Source organism: Bipolaris oryzae (genome assembly GCF_000523455.1).
Source record: "Bipolaris oryzae ATCC 44560 unplaced genomic scaffold scaffold_65, whole genome shotgun sequence".
In the NCBI taxonomy this organism is placed as follows: Eukaryota; Fungi; Ascomycota; class Dothideomycetes; order Pleosporales; family Pleosporaceae; genus Bipolaris; species Bipolaris oryzae.
Genome location: NW_006911341.1, coordinates 97,543 through 112,210, shown reverse-complemented (window position 1 = coordinate 112,210; position 14,668 = coordinate 97,543). Strand labels below are relative to the sequence as shown.

The 14,668-nt window shown below is 51.9% G+C and overlaps 5 protein-coding genes across 5 annotated transcripts; 1 reads left to right on the top strand and 4 right to left on the bottom strand.

The window, feature by feature from the left end:
• Positions 1 to 237: 237 nt before the first annotated feature.
• On the bottom strand, positions 238 to 786 carry COCMIDRAFT_48954 (uncharacterized protein; the record flags this gene model as incomplete). The annotated part of the gene is made up of 3 exons (XM_007689818.2): positions 238 to 263; positions 363 to 572; positions 732 to 786. Coding segments are annotated over 3 exons (291 nt in total), but the record flags the coding sequence as incomplete, so codon positions are not given.
• A 1,505-nt stretch (positions 787 to 2,291) lies between these two features.
• COCMIDRAFT_95397 (uncharacterized protein) lies at positions 2,292 to 4,643 on the bottom strand (the record flags this gene model as incomplete). Its single annotated transcript, XM_007689817.1, has 4 exons — positions 2,292 to 2,339; positions 2,393 to 2,742; positions 2,791 to 3,622; positions 3,672 to 4,643. The coding sequence occupies 4 exons, from the start codon at positions 4,641 to 4,643 to the stop codon at positions 2,292 to 2,294; spliced, it is 2,202 nt and encodes a 733-aa protein (XP_007688007.1).
• Positions 4,644 to 6,421: 1,778 nt separating this feature from the next.
• Positions 6,422 to 7,482, top strand: COCMIDRAFT_26340 (uncharacterized protein; the record flags this gene model as incomplete). Its single annotated transcript, XM_007689782.1, has 2 exons — positions 6,422 to 6,743; positions 7,130 to 7,482. The coding sequence occupies 2 exons, from the start codon at positions 6,422 to 6,424 to the stop codon at positions 7,480 to 7,482; spliced, it is 675 nt and encodes a 224-aa protein (XP_007687972.1).
• A 3,367-nt stretch (positions 7,483 to 10,849) lies between these two features.
• On the bottom strand, positions 10,850 to 11,763 carry COCMIDRAFT_95366 (uncharacterized protein; the record flags this gene model as incomplete). The annotated part of the gene is made up of 2 exons (XM_007689816.1): positions 10,850 to 11,398; positions 11,467 to 11,763. 2 exons carry the CDS (start codon positions 11,761 to 11,763, stop codon positions 10,850 to 10,852), a joined length of 846 nt encoding a protein of 281 aa, XP_007688006.1.
• A 763-nt stretch (positions 11,764 to 12,526) lies between these two features.
• COCMIDRAFT_95428 (uncharacterized protein) lies at positions 12,527 to 13,917 on the bottom strand (the record flags this gene model as incomplete). The annotated part of the gene is made up of 4 exons (XM_007689815.1): positions 12,527 to 12,695; positions 12,750 to 13,445; positions 13,496 to 13,597; positions 13,646 to 13,917. The coding sequence occupies 4 exons, from the start codon at positions 13,915 to 13,917 to the stop codon at positions 12,527 to 12,529; spliced, it is 1,239 nt and encodes a 412-aa protein (XP_007688005.1).
• Between the last annotated feature and the right edge of the window lie 751 nt (positions 13,918 to 14,668).

The window sequence follows — 14,668 nt, the reverse complement described above, 5'->3', positions numbered from 1 at the left end:
TTTCGGATATCTTTTTCATTCAGTACGTAACCGGCACATCCCATGGACTACAGGTGCTGTACCTGAGCCCGCTCCTCTCATTTTCATGTCCCGCTATGAAGCCTGCATCCCAATATAGTGACCCGTTCATTTCATGAAGACGCCGATCGGAAATGGAAAGAGGAATGCCGTTGAAAAACTGAAAGAGGTGTCCCGAGTCTCGCGTTTGGATTCATTGACTAGTCCGTAAACGCGGATTTACTCGGCGTCGCCAATCGCTCGGGCTGGGTTATGTTAGTTTGTTTCCAGTGGATCACTCCCCAAGGCCCATTTCACATGAAGCCAAAGAGGGTAATATCATAAGAACTAAATGGCGGACATACTGTAGATGCTGAGCTTGGAGTGACCGACAACCTTCTTGATCTGGCCGTTGGCCTCGAGGTCGGCAAGCGCCTTGCGTGCGAGCGAGCCGTTGATCTTCAGACGATCGACAAGGGTGGCAACGGTGATGAGGCGGTAGGACTGGACATCCTTCTGGAGCTTGTCGTTGGTGGTCTTGTCGAGAACGACGGCGTGCTGGGCCTTGTCCTTGACTGCGGGTTTGTTAGTGGCGTTTCTTCATTATGGAGCCCGGAATGTGCGCGAGGGTCGTAGGAAGGAATGGAATTCTCGAAAGATGATTCCGCGTGTAGTAGGATATTCTCGGTGTGCGTGTAGAGGTGCTGGATGGTGTATATTGCGGTATCACATACCCTTGCCCTTAGACCACTTCTTCTTTTGCTTCTTGCCTCCAGTTGCTGCAGGTGCCTTGCAAATAGTCAGCGTCCATTCTTTCCTTCGTCCCTTCAACAGGTTGTTCGGCGACAGGACATACCATTTTGTCGGATGTGTGTGGTTGCTGAGGAGAGACCGACAAAGCTGAGCCGACACCAATTTCGTGTCCGGTGCGCGATCTTGGCGCGCTAAGACAACGGTCAAGCGAGCGATATGGTCACGTGATATGATACGCCTGTCCATTCATCTTCCTTGGTCAGCACCATTTATAACGGTCTTGCACCGGCTTACTATCCATGCATAGATTTGATAATATCCCTTGTATCAGTTTCTACACCCAAGGATGCATTCAGCACGTGCACCCTGTATCGTCACTTGCACTTGCTAGAAACATATATTTAGCAACACTTGCGCTATCCGTTCCTGGCTTCACTCCTTTCTACCCCTTGAATCCCTTGGCGCGACTGTCGAGCACCACATTGTCGTATTCCAAAAGCGGTGATCAGGCGACTGTATTAAGGTTGCGGACATGCTGCCACATGCGATACTTTCGATGAATCAAAAGACTAGCGCCTATACTGTCTGCCGTTGCACTCACCCCCACGTGTGGTTGTATTGACGTTCTTGAACGGGAAGGTGTGGTTCGCGTGATCAAAAGTATTTTTTGCGGGGCGGTATTGACAGGTGTGGGGTTATCAGGGTGTTGGTGGCAGATGAAGTGAGTGCCGGGCATGTGTGTAAACTGCCTAGGTTTGTGCAAGGTACCGGAGATTGACCTCAACGGCTAATTGCCGTGACTTGGACGCATACAGGTCTGACCGTTAATGCGTTGCGACAAATGTCGAATGAGTATACGAGCTCTTAAGTGTCTGGGGACTTGGTCGAGAAGATGGGGCATCTGTTAGTGCTCCAATCTCAAGATGTGGCGAATAAATGATCAATATTGGTGCGAGACTGCTGCCAACCCAGGCAATTATCCCAACAAAAGACGCTCTATACAGTAAACACGAAGCAGAGGAACATGGAGTGTCGCCTTCCAATTACTGCAATTATACAGCTATTCGGCAAAAGCCAACTACCAAGGACCCTTGCGCCCCCAAGTACTTCCTACCTCTCCTTACACAGTTTTCTCCACGATATATGCAGCGCAGAGACTACCCAACAATGATTGCAACTGAGACAAGGAGACTAATAAGAGAATGACAAGCTTGACAGTAAAAGAAAAAGGACGTCAACATACGACTGAGACCCACAGAAAGAAATGAAGGCAAGGGAAGGTAATTCCAGCTAAAACTTTCTCCTCCCATCTTTTGTGATTTTTTTTCCCTTGCCAACAGGCTTGCAGAAACCTCCCATGCAAGCAGGGTGGTCTCCCTCTACGTGATTGCAAATGCTCGCTAAGATGGAAGAACAAGTCCGTGGTAACCAGAACAGGGAACAGGGCTGACAAGTGGTGAATGCTGGTGGCTCAAATCCACGAGTACAACGATGAGAGGAATTCGCCAAGACGCCATGTCCAAATGTTGGATGCATAATCATTAAAAGAAATGGGTGTGGGGTTTCGAGAGCTCGTGAACTTCCATCTCCTGTGGCGAGAGTTAGCAAATAATTCTGAAAGCATCGCAGGGACAGTGCGTACCATTTTGAAGGTGTTGAGTTCTTCCTTGATTTGTTGCGCAAGCATCGGCGTAAGCCTATTACACGTGGCAATGTCACCTCTGCGGTCGTAGTCCTGCGGTGACCAGGCGTCGTGGAACTGGATGCGGGGACTGAAGCTGATATTGCGCATACCGCCGTGAGGTGTAGTTGGAAGACTTCTAGTGCTGCCGTTGTGAATACGAGGTGGCTTCGCAAAGTAGTCGTCGGTGCGGGATTGTCCAATTTCTGTTTTTGGAGTGGCGGGAGAACTGGACCTTGACGAGCCCACGTTAGGAACACTGTCTTCAGGTCTTATTACTGGAGAATTCGACTCAGAACCGGTACCAGTACCTGATTCATCATTAGCAGCTGTGTGGATAAAAGACGTAGAGTACCCACGTTTCAAAATACCCTTTTTCATGGAAGAAAGAACTTCGGCACGGTCGCGATCAGACCCAACAATGCTCTTCCTGGAAATGGAGTCACTACCCGAGACTGAAGGGTCAACAATCTCTGCGGTCTGTCCAGCATCGATGGAGTTGCGTTCAAGTCTTGGGTAACCAGTGCCTCCCCGAGTCTGTGTCTGCGGGTGGGCGTTAACGTTAACCTTGTGCCTCTCAGCCTCAACCGTGACGAGAGACACTTGACCAACACTTGGTCTGATGGGGCCATCAGCAGCAGGAACACCGATAACTGATTTGGGTCTGAAGAGACCCTTGATCGATTTGGTACCCTTTTTCATTCCATGACCCATTTTGCGAAGCATAACCGACGCAGAAGATGCAGCAGACTGTATAGACAAGTTGTCCGTGGAGCCGACGCCACCCTGGCCAGAGTAAATGCCAGCCCCAATACCTGCAGCCTCTTGCTTTGCGATAATGGCTGCTTGCTCAGCGTCCTCATCATTCTGATACTGGCCCTTCCTCAATCTTGCGCGTTCGACCGAGATGCTATTCTCAGCAGAAGCACGTCGGAGTTCAGCGGCACTGCCAAAAGAGAATGCCCTGCGCAGACGAGACTTCATACCCTTCTCCTTGTCGTTGACAGCGCTGAGCTGCTGCATCGCGGCACTGGACGTTGCCTCTGGCTTGGCTTGGGCCGGAGACTCTGACGGGGAGATGGGATGTGACAGAGGAGAGGGAGCTTGACGCCTGTTCGGCTCAGTCGCTTTGCCCGAGTTGCCTCCTGCTACGGAGGCGTAGCTGCGTTGTGCGTTTGCAGCAGGCCGAGACTGTGGTTTAAATTAGTTTGGTTATGTGTGGTGTGTTGGCTAGACTCACCTGTGATCTTGACGAATTGTTGGACGACGCACTTCCTGCGCTGCCCTGTCGCTCATGACTCTGGCTTGAGGCAGGACGACTCCCAGTGGGGCCAGAACTGGATGGTCTAGCGAGGTTTTGGTTCAACACTGGGGGTTGAACTGTGGATATGCTGGTCTGCAATGATGCTTTGCTCGGGGTGATATTTTCCCCGTCTAGTCCGTTGAAACTGCGCCTTCTGTATCGTTTAGCCTGGTCCGTACCGCCTGTGCGAACGGTATCATCGGCGCTATTGGCTCGGTTGTGGGCGGGTTTCGATGGCTGTGGCGAGCCGACAGCATCCAAGGTGGCATTTGGTGTTGATTGCGAAAGTACCACCTGAGAGTTTCCCTCAGGTGCGGAGCGCTGTGTTGGGGTAGTGGAGCCAGTGGGTACGCTATTTGACGAGTCTGACCTTCCGGCGCCACGTCGATACCGCCCTGGCGACGGCTTCACTGGCGATTCGCCAACAGAAAACGAAAGATCAAGATTGGTGGAGGAGAGAGTGAGTGATGGCGCAATGCTGTCGATAGGCTTCTTGGCATCGGTGTCGTCTTTGGCGGCTACAGCCGTTCCGGCCGAGGAACGATTGGAAGACCCAGATGTGGATACAGTGGAGTCGGATGAAGAAGATGGGTGGGAGGGATGGCCAAGACGGGCCTGGTTGGCGGGAGCCGGGAGTTGCTGCAGGCCTTGGGGGGAAGGTGCCGAGACGGACCTGTTCTCCTGGCGCAGTTGCGGCGTGCTGCTGAAGGCATACGGGGCTATGGGTGCGGCGGCTGTTCTGTATCCTGTAGGTGCAGAATTCGCGGTGTGCTCCTTGCGTGACATCTGCGACGGGCGCGGCTGCTGCTGGGTGGAGTGGGTGGTCGTGTTTTTGTAGGCATCGGACGACGAGTATGGCATTGTATGAGGTCCTGTCGTCTGGATGACTGACGTGAGTACCTGAGCCATCGGTGGCCTGTGGGGGTAACGGCTGTCAGGAGCTCGATGGGGATCAGCTATAGGCTTGTCGGCTGCGATAGTAGCAGTAGCGGCAGCGGCAGCGACCGAAATGAGCAAGTGAAAACCTGTCGAGCATCACAACGTTAGCATGGTAGTTCGATGGATGCGAACGGGCGGTGGGTAGTAAGTGGTGGAGCGATGTGGACTGAGGACAGAATCGCGGAACCGAGGCCGGGCAAGCAGGAGCAGGAGCAGGAGTGTAGCGGGATCAAGGGATGGGGGCATTGGTGATGCAGCCATGAGGCTATGGGCCGGCAGTGGTGATGGGCTTCGAGGGGAGTGTGTACCTGGGGGTGAAAGGAAAGCAGCGCAAAGGTATTAAAACAGTAAATAGAAAGAGAAGGTCGTCGAGCGCTTGGAAGGCTGTCGTGAATCGACGGAGATGGCAGCGTGTACCAAGCCTCCCGAGCAGTCCCTCAAGCCTGCATTGGTCGATATACGAGAGTGGGCCGTCTGCTGCTGGAAACGACGAGCGATTCAAGAAGCAAGCAGAAAAGGAAAATAATAGAGGGAGTGTAGGGTTGGCGGTCGCGGTGAAGAGTTGAGGTTGTCAGGCAAAGGGGCCGCACTAGTCGGGGAGCACGCACGGGCGCGGTGCTAGGAGACTCTCAATTAGCTTCTCACGCCAGAAGACAACGGGGCACGTTGCCTCTGCCTCTCCACGGTGCCTCTGCCTCTCCACGGTGCCACGGCCACGGCCACGGCCAGGTCACGGGGTTTCTGTGCACACACACTCGCACGGTGCTCAGGATTCAATGCAAGCAAATGGCTTTTGCAGTCTTGCCCTCTTTTGCGGTCTCCATCGTGGTCGAGGCCTGGGCTGGGCTGGCTGGTCCTGCCTGAGGCCACGGCCGCCTGCTTACGTAGCCTCTTCACTATTGTTTACATAGGCGCGCATGGCATTTATCCTGCAATCGAGCCGATCGCCCGTTGTGCTTGATCCGCCTCGGAGACGTTGGAAAAAAGAAGCATAGAGTTTCCGGCACCTTCGCCAGCTTCACTCCTGACCCTAGTCCTTGCCCCCCCGGCCCACGGTGCTCGGGCACTGCCGATGCAGCAAAACAAACGGAGGGACTGGTGACGCCTCCAAGCCCACCGCTGATGCTGGTGCTGGTGCTGTTGTCGCTACTGCTAGCACTGCGACTGCTACTCCTCCCTCCGACCCTTTTTGCACTGCACCCTGGCGCTTCGGAAACTTGTTGCTGCATGGCAACGGCACACTGCAGAAGTCCATGTCTCAACGCCACGGCTGCAGTCGATATGCCGAAGCACCGAGAGGCAGCACAAAAGAGGATGGAAGCAATGGCGCGGTAAACGCTTTCGAGCCCGTATTCCAGGGTCTGCGGGACACATCATGCCTTAAGAGACGAAGCGTGTGAGGGACGGGTTGGAATTTGTGCCGTCCCACGCAAAGAGGGTGTGTGTGGGCACGGGTGGGGTGTGGCATTGCCCGTCGCATGTGAGCGAATAGGCGTGTGGTTGGACGCGTTGAGGCCATGCCAAATACGACGCGATCTGGTAAACAGAGTGGGAATTGCCATCTGAGAGGGGGAACGACATGGCCAATCCCGAATCCGAACAGCTCGGCCGGCGCGACCCACAGCAGGGCATCTGCGGCTGAGGGTTTGCAGTGCAGGGCAGGATAGCACAGGACAGGACAAGATGAACGAATGGCGGTGGGAATCTTCGAGTCGCTGGGTGCAGTGCGATAAGAGGCCGTTGTCGCCATGAGCATGAGCATGGGTATGGGTATGGGTATGGGTATGGATGCACATGTGCATGGCTCACCGACTCGCCTGTACCCCGCTCCAGCAGAGGCGATGGCCTTTTGCGGGCTCACGACAGGCCGTGTTGGGCATGTCCCTACAGGGTCCGCGGCACAACATCGGCCCACACACGACCCGACATGTCCTCTATACACACTACAGTGCTCGACTCTACAGACACCACGCCTAGCACTCGTCCTCCTGCAGGTGTGCTGCCCGCAAACCAATGCCTACGCCGCAACACACAGCATGCAAAGGCCCGCCAAGGCGTGTGGGGAAGCCGGTGAGATGAGACGTGTTTGATTTGCATATGCCGCGCATGCCATCATTTCCTGCGATATGAGTGCGCAATCAGTGCGAAACCGACGGTGCAGTGCTGCTTGCTTGCTTGCTTGCTTGCTTACTGACTGACAATCCCCCTCGTCTGCCCGCCTGGTCTCTTGCCGTACCCCAGAGTAGAGTCCCGTGCCGCAACCGCAGGCAGAGGCAGGCAGAGGCAGAGAGGTAAGCTATTGTCGCTGTTGCACCATAGTCTTTGGCGCGCCCCACCCTTTGCACCTGGCATGACGCGATCGTCTTCAAGCTGCCATTTCTATTTTCGGCATCCAGGCCAATCACCGCCGTCGTTTCTGCATGCTCGCGACAACGCCTGCACTCACTCATTGGTAGAATACACACATACTACGCACACTCGCGACAATGATACATATCTACCACACCAACCACGTCCTGCTCCTGAAGAACTGCGCGAACCGAGTCTCACGTCGCCAGCCACGTCCGCTAGTCTCGCCGGCACGCTGCAATCGACTCATCGCATGGCTAGCCGTCCAGGCTGGCGGGACGCGCGACGTAATCGAATCGACGAAACCAGCCCTGCAGAGCGCCCAACACTAATGCCGCTACTACTGCATCCACACTCTTGCCGCGGCGACTGCAGCACGCCGTTGATCCAACTGCGTTGTTCTACCACCGCCCCAGGCCTCAGGCGCGGACGTGGACGCGATGAGCGCAACGACTCATGATGCACGGCCGTAAGCAAACCACTAATTCCCTATACACCTGTCCGAGCAACGCCGGTTGTCCACCAAGCCGCCATTCTGGCCGGTGCTGATGGACAGATACTCATCCACCTGTTCTCATCCCACCTCTTCCGATAGGCGCAGCCAACCAAACCTAGTAGTTCCCGTCCCGGCTCAGAACACGTCTTTTCCAGCTGCCATGCCATCATGCACTCTCTGACGCTTCCTCAACCGTTTTCAGTCACAAATCAACTCTTGCCCACCAATCATGTCTTGTACACATTCTACCCGTCTGGTACTCCACACTGGCCCACTTGCTGTCTGCGCCGCCCAGCTCCGCATACCGATGCTGCTCATGCCGATGCCGCTGTACACCTTACCCTCATGCTTTCTGATTACAACTACCCAGCCAATAGGAACGCACATGACTAGCTGAATGTACACACATGTACATACGTGTAGCCTCCCGATCACCGATTCCCGTCCTGCCGTCGTCTGCGGGATCTTGGAAAGCCTCCTGCGACCCCATAGCTAAAATGACACTGTCGAACTGCTGTTCCATCATCTTGCAGAACAACGGGCGTGCACCCACACCTAAGACTGCTGATCTCGACAACACGCAATCCAAATCATACCTCGACCTGTTTCACGACTCGCCCAAGAGCAACATGACCTGGTTTAGATGAATCCAGTCGTGCTCTCTGGCCCATGCTTTCCCTGGTGATTGGCTGGCTGAAGCCTGTCTTGGACACTTGCCATATGGCCTGATTGCCCCCAGCATCCCCATGCGACCGACCCCGACTATAATTCGCTTGGCAATTTGGGGTCAGACTTATGAACAGGCATTGAAAAAAAAAGTGCAACGTTCTAGACCGCATTCTTTGGTGGAGATTTGACTATTTGTCCATTGTGTTATGCCAACAACAAGTCTTCAAACTGCCTATTTATCTACCTAGTGCCTCGGCTTGGGTGAATGATTTCGGCCTAAGGGCACTTTGTACCAATCCGTTTGAGTCGAGTTGTTGGCCTGCACCAATGTCTCTTTTTGCTTTCTTTTTCTTGTGACCCCAACTTTTGGCACACCAATCAACTTTACGTCATTCCCCACGTCGTTGAAAAGCAGACACAGGTCAATCGCTGAGCTGCGGCCAAGGCCAATGCCCATCGATCTGGTGCAGCTGTTTCAGATTTCGGATCATGGGCTGCCTATGATCTACAAGTACCATGTATGTATCACAAAGTGCCTGCCGCAGAATGACGCGAGCAGGATTCTCAGGCCCTCTCTGTATCTGCTTTCTCAGCCATCCTGAGCGTTTACTTACGTTATCGGCAAAGCATGTACCCGGCTGCTGCCATGTCATTCATGTATCTGAAACGCGGGAGATCGGAGAGCCAAAGTGGGCCTTTGCGCATCTTAGCTGTGCTGTTTTAATTCTTTTTTCTTTTTTTTTCGTCAATTGTAGATCAGCCGTCTCCATGGTATATATATCACCGGTCGTAAATAGTTGCCTTTTGGAACGGCGAATAGGATTCGCAACCTTATCAGCACTCCAAGGCATCCGAGCGTGCCGCAGATAATCCTCTCCCCTGCGTCTCACATGGCCGAAACTCAAAGGGCCAGCCCTCTCACTCAGCTTTTTTTTTGCGAGGGTGTGGGAAAGAAAAGGAAAGGGGGGGTCTCCAGCCAAGCTTATTCGCAAAACACAAGCACCCACAGAAAGCCAATTGCTAAACGCAAAAGGCATGAAGATTATGAATCATCAAGGGCACACTCAAACAATCCAGAGTGAGAAAAAAGAGTGTGAGAGTGAGAGAGAGACGAGAGAAAAAAAAAGCAAAAGAGAAAAGAATACAGCGAAGCCCATGGGGATCTACGTCAATTTACGTTAGTAACATGGATCGAAAGAAAGCGGGTTCCCATAGTAGGAGAGCCACGTACCGAACCCACAACCTTTGGTGATCAGAGACAATTCAAAAGCCGAAAACCAACGCGCTACCATTGCGCCAAGGCTCCTCTTTGGGGAAGTGTAGATTACTGTTTCCTCTTGTAGCCATTATATACTTTGTGTTAATGTCATGTTAGTTATAATTGATCACGTTGATTATAAGCTAAGGTGTGTGTGTGTGGGTGGGTGGGGAAGGGAATTAATAAAAGACTAGTATAGTAAAGTAAGTATAAACCCTTGAAAGTACTACCAAAAAAAAGATATTGGAAAATTTAGAGCATACCACGACCGAAAAATTCCCTGTTTGAAAACGAGAAAGAAAGGGAAAAAAGCAAAAAAAAAAAGGAATACGAATACCCAAGTGATGAATTCTTGCAGTCAAAAAACCTACTTCTAGATAATCTCTAGCGCACACATACACTTTGAGTGATGCAATCCGCATCAAGTGGTGCCACGTGACTCTCTGTCCCCACTTCCCACCAACAATTAACCGAATCCCAAACCCTAAAAAAAACTGTAATTTTGAACAACACACAACATGCCACATGGCCAAAAAGTATGTCACCAGCAGCAGCAAAAAAATCCATTGCATCGGCCGGGAATCGAACCCGGGGCTAGCCGACGTTGTCCAAGCTGAATTTTTTGAAGGAACAGATGGATGGCAACGGCTAATTTTACCACTAAACCACCGATGCTGGGGTTGGAGGAGAAACTGGTGCTTCTATTGATGGAAGGAGACATAATTGCAACTAATATCTAGCACACAATCCTAAAAGTGGACTACATTGCGTGGATCGCTAAAGTGGTTTGGGATACGAATTGCGCTTTGGTAATGGTGGTTATCGATTGTGCTAGCGTGTAAATTCCACTGCTGTGTGTTCTTGATACAACGAGTAACATAGTGCTATCGTAGTATAGTCCAAGTTGGAATTAGACTCTTGGAACAGTAAGCAAGAGAGACACGTGGGTTAGTTGGCAAGTAGTTGTTGCTTGAAAACTTTCCTCTAGGGTCTTGATTAAAGTCTAGCAAAATAAATTCGAATAGAGGCGTGGAGAAGAAACACACATGTGAGAAAAGGATCAGGGTAGACATGAATACATGCACAGACTAAGATGTGCACTTTTGGCAACCGTGTGTCACGAGTTGTTCTTCAATTTTACATTTGACTGACTGATATCCCAGTGAAAAGGATAGACTTTTTATCCGCCTTCGTATTGAGATTTGACACTTGTATAATAATCACGTCACAAATTCAACAATACTCGAGGAGAGCAGGTAACCGGCTCATATAAGCACAAATTTGAATATTTCGGTAGAGACAAGGATTCTCATCTCACGATGCAGCTACATAAACTTAAAACTCTCTTATTCCCAGCTTCGTCCCCTTTATAGCCCCCCCTTTTTTTTACTCCCCAATCATACTCTAATCATACTTCCTCACCGGTCTCCCCTTCTCAGCCTGCTCGCACAACCCCCTCTTGGGCGTCTTCTCCAGCCAATCACTCTCCCTCTTCACATACCCCACACGACGATATGGCTTCCCCTTATCGCCCCTAAACAGCTTATGCCAGCTCTCCAAGCCATCGACAACCTGTTTCTTCGCACTCTTGAGTTCCTGCGCGTGTCTGTTCTTCAGCTCGCCACTGCTGAGCTTCTTCCTGTGGCGCGCTTTCTCCATCGCTGCTTCGCGTTCCTCAGGGGTGAGAGAGGCCTTTTCTTCAGGGTCAATGGGCATGTACATTTGCTCTACGCCGCGCAGATCAGGGACGGAGTCTTCGGCGAAGCATCCAGTGAGGAAGGCGCGTGCGGCGTCTTTGCCGGCGAAAAAGTGGTAGGAGCCGCCGGGGCCGTAGGTGGTGGGCGAGATGGAGACGTCGTAGATTGTGCCGTTGATGGCGAGGTAGATGGGTTTCTTGGGATCGGAGCCGTCGTATAGTGCGAGCTCGCCATCGGTGAGAACGACTTCGCCTTGCTGCGGTAGGCGGTTAGTATGGATTCTCTACGCATATGCCGCCGAGATGTGGACATGGAGTGACGTACAATTAGACTCTTCCATTCTCGCGCTCGTGTCCACCATGGGTTGTAGCCCCATGTCATGCTTTCTCCGCTGGTACTCAGATAGCTCAGCCCACAACTCAACAGTATCAGCCCGCCCAGTATACGTAGTACATCTAGTACTGACAGGCCGTTTGACGTTTCCTCGGCCTGCTCTTTAATCGCCTGCTTGAGCTCAGCCTTCTCTTTTGCAGCCGCAAGATCTGGGACCCCGGCCGAGTTCGTCGCATCTGTGGGCGCATTGTCCTTTGCAGGACGACGGTATCGTGCTGCTGATGACATTATGTCGGTAGTATTGGTAGTGACGTAGGAGTCACGAGAGTGCGGTTGTGCAACGCGGAGTCGAATAGGATAGGTACGATGGTGCCAACTACACAATCTGAAGTTTGCTGGTAGTTCCTATAGTGTCTTGAGATCAGCAACCCAACAAAAGCAGAACACAGAGAGGGGGTGTTTGTATACCCGTTTACAACCGGCCTGCAGCTCAAGAACGGCACTATACAATGGCAAATAAACTCAACTGCACAAGCTGACTACCCTCGAAAACAACAAGCTACCCAAGCGAGGTTATCCAAAGACGTGTCCAGAAGCCAAGAAAGACGATCAAATGCGCGCGCGGAATGCGGAGAAATAGATTGCTCTTCGCGTCTTGTACGTCGGAAGTAACGCGCATCCCCGTTCCGATGATTGGGCCCCTCATCCCAGAATCCCGGTTGATGTCATCTGGCCATTGCACTTTCGCTTGAGCCCGCATAAATTCTAGAATTCGGTACATGAACAAATTAATTACGCATTGAACTTCACCTATGCAGGTATACTATAACCGATACACACAAAACATGTGTCAAAAAACCCCAAGCACCAATCTTGCACTGACAGCCTTTTTTCATTTACTTTGCTTTTATTATACAGGCTTATATATTATCTTTTTTTGGTGTAAGAGAGTGTCCTGCCAAACGCTCAATGTGGCAGCAATTAGTCGCATCAAATATTTACAGCAACTACGCAATGTCTTTCTTTTCGTGTTCAAGCAGCAATGTTCGAATCACTGATCCAAGGAATCGTGGATGTTGCGGATTTCGACTTGGGCCTCTCTGTCACTCTTTGGGAAAACCTGTTTGAGACCCGCCTGGAAGACTCCGACATTGTAGTCGATGAGAGCCTTTTTCTCTGCTGGATTGTCTTGGCCCATGATACACACCAATGCGAGGTACCTGTCAGCAGTCAGCGCCCACTCCTCAACTAGTCACTCATCTTGATTGACTTACTTGTTAATCTCACGCAAGTAAAGATACCTGCTGTTCTTCTTCTCCATGGTGATCAAGCTCTCTGCATCGTTGTTGCCCATCTCACTTTCATTGTCTCCGTCGTCAGGCCGATCCCAGCCATAAATCTCACTGACATCAATGACAACGTCGATGTAGTCGGAACATATCTCATAGCTGCCGATATCGGTTGGGCTCGTATCAGTTGCAATGTAAATTTTGCTCATAATGTCGAAGAGATATCCTTTCTCAATATTGCAGGCTCCACACAGGTTGTTGAGCAATGCCTCGAGCGTGGGCAGTTGTGGGATAAGTTTTTGGATGACTTTACTAAAGGCCTCGAAGATGGACTGGTCGTAGATGGACGTCTGATAAAAGGATATGGGCGCTTGCTCGTAGCCATGATCTGAAAGTTCGTCTTGGACTCGTTGGATAATGTCACGGAATGTGTCACCGCGGAAGTCATCTGACAATCCGTCGACTTTGTGGACAAACACTTCGACATTGATGTTGGGGTATGACTGCTGCAGGTTGAGAATGGTCATGTTGAGCCGGGCAATAGCATCGAGATATTCGTCCTGTGCGTCAATGACCCATATAAGCGCTCCGATTTCCTCAAAGATATTGTCGGTATCGAAGGCTGGGTCAAAGTAGTCCAGATGGCCGGGGAGATCCCATACTTGAAAGTCCATGAACGAGCTGTTGTATTTGTTTAGCACAAGAAGATATGGACGTCATGTGTGGCTTACTGCATAGACTCCTTCTTGATCCTGTATGTAGTCTCTAGATACAAGGTTTCGCTCGGCGGTAACTTGTGGAAGACGACGCTTGATATCGACGACTTTCCACTCCTGTGATATGATTAGCGTTGGAGCCCCAGAACCTTTGATGAAACTCACCTTCGCTGGCCCATGAGCAGCAGCCGTGGCTTGCCATCTCCGGCTTTGCTGTTTGGTACACGGCCTGTGTGGTACTGCGGCGAGAAGTCAACCGGCGGTTGTTCGGCATTCGGCAAGTCCTGTAGAAAGCGGTCCATGGTTAACTGTGCACTTGGCTTGAGAAGTGATGAGCTGGCTGATGTCTGTGCTTTTTCTTGGGCATTCTCGCGGGTGATGTTACGGGCTGCATCGACGGCTGCTGAGCGCTGCTGGGAGAGGTAACGGCTCTCCATAGTAGTGTATGGGGTGGTGGTGGTAGTAGTGGTGGTAGTAGTAGTGGCAATGGTGGTTGTACAGGGTATATGGCTAAGAAAAAGACAAGTAGCGCAAAGAAACGGGTATCGTGAGCAAAGGAAGCGCCGCGCCGAAGGAAGGAAGAAAGACAGAACCAAAGATTACAAAGCGGCGCCTGCTGTCTTGACCTCAACGGACCGACATTTGCGCGGTGAAGCGTGGTACTCTGGGGAGATGGCAGCCACGCTCGGACAGGGCGTGATATGCAGGCCGACGAGGGAAGCCACGAGGGCGCCCGGCTCGTTAGGATGGCGAGGCTGAAGACAAAGCGACGGGTCAACCAGGAGCGGGCGTGATGTTCTACAAGAGTGACACGCCCAAGGCAATCGACAGTGGGCCGAGGATACAAAAGGGGAGCTCAGGCCATGGTGCAAACGAGCATGTAGGGCTGTGGGATGTGGGAGACTCGCGACGCGACACACGTGGCTTAGACGGGAGCTAGCTGAAGAGGGAGACGACAATGGACCATGTGGGGAGAGTGCGGAGCGGGAGAAGAGAGATGGGCTTACCTCCATGGTTATACGGTGGTAGTGTAGCGTCTCTGCGGTGCGCACGGTGGAGGTGGTCGTTAGGCCCTAGCCTTGCGATACCCTTCCTCTACTTACTACTTACCCTGGCCTGTTGGCTCGGAGCCCGACCTGATTACCACCCTCGGACCAGATGCGCGCAGAGCATCCAAGACCTCTCTTC